Here is a 6888-nt window from a genome sequence, read left to right as displayed (position 1 = left end):
ACTTTTGATCAGATTATCTCCATGGAGATGTGACATGCCCAATTTTGGGTGTGACCTTTTAATTAGATGAGATGTGACTCCATCCATTCAAGGTGAGTGTTTATTTAGTTCCCTCGATCTCCTGGCTAAGCTCCTCTGTGAAATACAAAATTCAAGGAGACTCAGATGAGGAGTCTAGTAACAAATGGTTTGAAATTGTGTGTCTAGAGAATCATTCATCTTCCCAACATCAGCCCTGTAAAATATGAGGGTGAAGAATAACTGTATTTTGGAAAACTCCTGCACTTAAATTGCAAATTTATAGAGTCATAAAATATTGGTCTATACAAGACTTCAAGATGACTGGATCCACTGCTCTGTTCTGATTCATTTCCTATTTTCAGAGGAAGTCACTGAGGTCCTGTAAGGTTAAACATCTTCCCCAAAGTCAGTAGCAAGTTAGTTGCCAAGCTAAGACTGAGATCTTTGTCTATCCTTAACTCTCTTTCTGGAGCCCTCTCCCAACACCACCTCCTGTGTCTATGATCCAGCCTGAATCATTAAATAAATTTAATGATTCTTGGTAGAGTAGAAAAAGATGCATTTCATTGTTATGTCTTTAAAATTACGTTTGCACCCCAGTTCTTTCAGCCATTGCTCTATGGAATACAAACCTATTTAGATTGTTTGCATGAGGTAACTACAATCTAAATAGTAGTTAGATAGGTGAAGACCTGTCACTAATGTGTACACAGTGCTTCCTGTGTATCAAGTCTTGTTCTAAAGGTTTTTACGTACATTGATTTATTCTTCACAATGCTGCAAGGAGGTCTATTCTTGTTCTTATTTTTATCGTTCCTGTATGGAATGGAAACACAGAGGGGCCAAGTAATGACCAAGATTACAAAGCTAGTTGAACCAAGATTCAAAAGCCTTTGTGAGATTAGAATTGAGAAATAAGAGAGAAAGATTCCACTCTTAGGATTCACCTGGGTGAATGTATATCCACGGTCTGAGGTCTCTTTTCATGCAAGGAAAGGGCCTGAAACTATCATTTTAAAAGTCACCTAGATTTTGATAACTCTACTGAATCCTACTTAATTTAGAATATAAAGTTCTACCTTAGTACCTAAAATTGATCAAAGAGGACATTCATTCATGTTGATTGCCGGTGGAATAAAAGGTGAGCTATTTGATACAATGTCAACAACAAAGTAGTGTTTTATTTTCTTATTGGATTTCATTTATGTTGTTTTAATAAAAATTTTTATAGGAATGTACTTTACAAGCTAAGAAAAATTATGAAAAGAAAAGAAAATTTTCTCTCTGATTAGTATGTGATTTGTTCTTCCTTACCCACCCAGTTATATACAAATATTATCCTTTCTTGCTTCTTTATTGGTATTTGAGTTGAAGATAAAAATTGCCATGTATGTGTCAAATATTCTACAGATATAAAGTCACCTCTAATTTGAGTGGTTATCTGATCGAAGGCTTTAGTAAAATGACTGTGTGGTAATACTGCAGTTATGCAGTTTGCGTGTGTGAGTGTGGCAGAAGTTATGATTTAATGAAAAGTTCATAAAAGTAATAAAACAAATGATTTATTTAGTACAGTTGTATTAGACACAGTGTAGATAAAATTTAAATTGCTCACCACCACTGAACAGCCTTTGACACGTGCTGACAAATATTTTAAGTCAAAACAGAAATATTGCAGCACTTTGAGCACGTGAGATTGTGTGCACGTATACGTTATGTGTGGGGGTGGGAGGAAGTGGAGAAAGTGGAGGAGATGTGAACAAATTAATTTAGCAAAGTCCAATTTTTGTAATTTTTATTGGTGCAGTTATATTAAATTCTATTGTTGATTCGCTTTGCTTTATGGAATAGACACATTCATTAAAGAAAATTGCCAGAAGGGCATAGTCCATGTTCAAATGATTCTCATTTTAAGATGTGTTCCTGGAGAAGAGGGGAAAGCACAATGGCTCATCAATACCTCAAGGTTACTAAAACGATCATGTTAAAATGTCATAGAATATAAATGTAAAGAATCATAGCGCTTAAAAATTTAAAGGATAAAGGGTAAAAGAATAAAACACACTAGATTGTTGATTTCCAAGGCTGCTGCAGCCGTGTTTGAATGTTCTACAAGTGAGGCTGGACAGTTCCTCTTGGTTGCTGTGGTGCTGTCTCACAGCATTTCATAGGAGCTATCAAGTTAGGAAATGAACAGATTTGGGTTTAAGAAGGAGAGATTTAGAGCATGAATGAGGTAAATGTTTTAAAATGCAACTGAGTAAGTTTATAAAACTACAATCAAGAGTAGGGAATAATTGGGCCGCCTGTTTAATGAAAGATATGACAGAGTCTAAAAGTACAGACGTATATTTATCAAGTGCTTGTTCATTTAAACCCTTCTTCAATTTTCAGTAAGCTTGGATTTCTTTGTTCTTATTTTGTATTATGCAATAATTTTTCATGATGTATTTTTGTATTTGACCTTTTTTTTTGCCTTACACTTTACAGGGTTGAAGTGTGTTTGTCTTTTGTGTGACTCTTCAAACTTTACCTGCCAAACAGAAGGAGCATGCTGGGCTTCAGTTATGCTATCCAATGGAAAAGAACAGGTGATCAAGTCCTGTGTCTCTCTCCCAGAATTAAATGCCCAAGTCTTTTGTCATAGTTCCAATAATGTTACCAAAACTGAATGCTGCTTCACAGACTTTTGCAACAACATAACACTCCACCTTCCAACAGGTGAGGGGTTTATCTTTGTTCATTCACAACTGTTCATTCAAATTGTCTTATGTTTCTTTAAGTAAGAAAATGTGTTTCACAGTTCTGTTTTGTTTTTGGCTGGTAAAATTCTCTAGAGCCTAGCAGAGGTTGATTTTTTTTTAAAGAAAATTGCCCAATGCTGTCAAAACATTGACAACAACATAACAATTTTGATGAAATCTCTCTGCATGAATTGTATTTTTTGAAGTGACTAATGGACTTAGAATAAAATCTCAATTTTCATGAAGTCTTTTGGACGACAGAAATTGAGATGAATACCAAGAAAGAAAAGAAAAAGAATGAACTAAAGGCAGTGGGTTGCCAACTTTTATAGAGAGAGATTTCTTTTTGCATGGATACCTTCTGCTTATTTCTTCCATTGCCCATACTCAAGCAAGGGCACTCATTAACAGAGAGAGGCAGAAAGGAATTTGATCTTTCATTACTCATATTGTTCACATATATTCCTGTATTTTCCGCAATTTTATGGTCCTTTATCCTAATTTACAATGTTACTGAAAATCTTAATCTCACCTCTTATCTGCAAACAGGAATCAACAACTGGGAGATGTTAAAGGAAATGTAGTTCTGAGTAAAAAACTGGTTTATAACATGACAATGGTCCTATTACTGAATATTCTTTAATATTTATTAATGTAAGTAATAGCAAAATGCTTATTGATGTGTTAATATCTATACATATATACACACAGTTTTTAAGTAATGTAATGAAATGACTTAAGTAATGAAATTTACTTACATTTTAAGATAATATTAATCAATCTTCAGGCATTCCTAAATCACCATGTCAGTATACTACCACAGTATTTTTTTAACTAGTATTTTTTATTTTTATAAATCAACTACCTTTTTTTTAACTTAAAAGCATTTTAAACAGAAACATGGTATCAATACCACAAATGAAAAACCAGTTTTACTTGCCATAAATAGAAGATAATTTTGTAAATAAACGACAACAACAACAACAACCAATGCTGTGGCATTCCATTTAGACATTTCGTGTTTTCTTTCTAAGAGAGAGAAGAAAAGTGTTAAAGACATACAATGCTGAACTGAGATTTTTTATAAATAATCAAAAAACGACAACAAAAAAAACAAAAAGAAAACTAGGTAGGAAATCATGTGATTCAATGTTATTTAATACGTTTTGTATGCCAGCTCAATTCATATTAAGAACCCCTAAAATCATTTTATGTACCACCATTAGCACTTGTCCCATCTTTGAGAAACACCTTCGTAAGGCATTATTTTCTATATCACAACTCCAAAAGACATACCTGGGGTACTCCATCCCTAAAAGCTACTTCCAGTCTTGATTTTTAGATCCCACTTGTCTTTCCTCTTGCTCAAAATCCACAGATTTCCTTGATTTGATAGTGATCTGGGATCTGTTCTGGCCACTCTGCTTTCCTTACATTTCCTTTCCAGGTTTGTCTGTGGGCCAGAAACACTCTGAAGTGAAGGCGCCCTATTTTTGGTGCTGGGCTTACCCCTGATTAAGATCCAAAAGACGAAGGCGGTGGGGAGGAATGTCCTCAGTCAGTGGCAGTGACCTGTTTAATGTGTCTTCTCAAAAATAAGGTATCCAGGGTAGGCCACAATGGCTCAGCAGGTAAGAATGCTCACCTGCCATGCCAGAGGACCTGGGTTTGATTCCTGGTGCCTGCCCATGTTAAAAAAAATAATAATAATGTATCCAAAACACCACACTCTGCCAGAGCATTAGGGATACAAGACACTACCTTGGTTATAACAAAAGGTCTGGGAACACAAGATTCTCTACATGCAGTTGGGAAAGTTAAAGGTATTTAGTGCAGCTAGAATGCAGTTTCTTCTCAGACCAACTATAAATGCTGCCTAAGCACTGAGAAGCCTATGACTGTACTCCAAGTCCCATCAACAACCAGTCTCTCTTCTTAAAATATCAACTTCATTGAGATATATTTTGTATATAATAAAATGTCCACATTTTACGTGCATAGACTCATGAGTTTGACATGATGTAATCTCACGTAACCACCGTCAGATTTCCATTTCCATTAGCTGTCAGTGTTCTTGATCAGTCCCACTTCCCCCAGGGACAGACAACTGATCTCTTTTCTATGACTCTAGATTCACTTTTCCTAGAGTTTCAGAGGAGTCACAGGAGATGTACTATTTTGTGTTTGACTTCTTTCACTCAGTATCATGTTTTTGAGATTCGTCTTTGTTGTTAGGGGTATCAGTTGCTTATTACTTTTTATTGCTGGGTAATACTGTGTGAACATGCTACAGTGTTTGATCCATCCACCCATTGCTGGGTATTCATTTTGTTTCCATTTTGGAGGTACTATTATCAAACTGTTGTGAAGATTCATGTGAAAGTCTTTGTATGAATATTTGTTCTCATTTCTCTTGAATGAACACCTAGGAGTAGAATTGCAGGATCCTATGATAAGTGTATGTTTAACTTTATAAAATCTCCCAAACCATTTTTAAACTGGTTGTACCATTTAACATGCCCACCAGAAATGTATAGTAGTTCAAGTTGGTTCATGCTCTTGCTAGAACTTGCTCTAATCAGTCTTTTTAATTTTAGCGATCCTAGTGGTTATGTGGGGTATTTCTTTGTGGCTTTAGTTTGCATTTCCCAAATAACGGATGATGTTGTCATCTTTTCTTGTGCATATGGGCTGTTTGTATATCATCCCTTATAAAGCATTTATTGAAATCTTTTGCATGCTAAAACACTTGGGTCATTTATCTTATGGTCAAATTGTAAGTTCTTTATATATTCTTTTTCCATGTTATCAGAGACTATTATTGATACCTCCTGCTGTGCCTAATATGGATTTCTTGACTTCAAATATGATTACATGTATGAGAAAGCATTCTGAAAAGTGTACAGTATGACATTTCTGCAGTACTCAATAGTCTGCATCATATTCACGAGCAAAACTGTAGAAGAAAAGGGCAGGAGGTGACTAAAGGAAGTTGGCCAAAATCTGGAATTTCCCTTTGCCATTCCAGCTGTAAGCCAAGTGGATCCTTGCCTCTCTGGCTCCTTCATCTTTATTATTTTGTTACTTAACCATCATCCCACACGGCGGGGTCATTTCTAGATTCCTGAATTGATGCTGCTCCAACTACTGAGATAGATCTGATAGTGGTTCATCTGGCCTTGGATCTTGTCTGCAATGTTTGATCTCTTGCTTTGTTACCTTGTGACAAAATTCTTACCTTGAATACAGCTTGTGACTTTTCTTCTCCCTGTTGCTCTCCCTGCAGGTGCCCTAGTAACCCTGCAATTGAACAAAGCCTGTGCTTACTCTTGCCCTCCTGAAAATCCTTTTAAGTATTTGACTCTAATTCCCCAAATCCTAGCTAGTGGCTTTCATGCAGATTTCCACTGTGACACAAGGAAATCAGTATCCACACCTGCACCCACATGCATATACAACTGAAACATGGATTTTGCAAAGCATACTGACCCTTAAACATATATGAGGTACTCTGATCAATGTTACTGCTTTAAATAAAAATGCTGTTCAGACCCCTACTCAAAGGTCATAGACACAGTTCAAGCAACAACGCTTTAACTGATATTTAAAATGTGGTAGCTTTAAATGAAGCAAGGACATTTATTATTTTAATTTACTAGTACAAAAACTATTAAAAATCTAGCTATTATTTTCGTTTCAAATGCTTTCCGTTTAAATGGCCTTTACAAAGTCTTCTTGCTCATTAATTTTTATTGTTAAGATGGATTAGATTTGTCAAATTAATTTAGATCATTGTAAGTAAAATTTGATTTAGACCGCATTGAATTTAATCACTTGCCCTTACTAAAAATACTCTCTTCTGGTTTGGCATTCCACATTGGTTTAATTTTTAGGAGTTAGTTATTTTGTATTTGAAAGAAGTAATTTTATATTTTGGTGGAAATATAATATTTTAAGACCTTCCTCCCCCGCCTGAAGCTTATTGAAGCAGATATTTTTTGATGTCACTGGGGATGTGATCATTACAACAATTTAGAGTGATTTTTTTCTCCACGTAAACTTGGAAGACAGCAACTGTTTCCAAAAACAGTCACTTATTTGACTAGTGCTTTGAGTTCATGTC

The 6888-nt window shown here is 35.4% G+C and overlaps 1 protein-coding gene across 1 annotated transcript in view; it reads left to right on the top strand.

Annotated features, from left to right (window-relative positions):
- Positions 1–2516: 2516 nt before the first annotated feature.
- Positions 2517–6888, top strand: part of ACVR1C (activin A receptor type 1C) — a 41805-nt gene continuing 37433 nt past the window's right edge. Inside the window, exon 1 of the mRNA XM_077153884.1 lies at positions 2517–2742. Within this exon, the coding sequence (XP_077009999.1) occupies positions 2589–2742 (154 nt within the window). The 5' untranslated portion in view covers positions 2517–2588. The remainder of the gene's footprint in view (positions 2743–6888) is intronic.

Source organism: Tamandua tetradactyla, chromosome 3 (genome assembly GCF_023851605.1).
Source record: "Tamandua tetradactyla isolate mTamTet1 chromosome 3, mTamTet1.pri, whole genome shotgun sequence".
In the NCBI taxonomy this organism is placed as follows: domain Eukaryota; kingdom Metazoa; phylum Chordata; class Mammalia; order Pilosa; family Myrmecophagidae; genus Tamandua; species Tamandua tetradactyla.
Note: the sequence above shows the minus strand (reverse complement) of the source record. Positions and strands in the feature narration are given on the sequence as shown.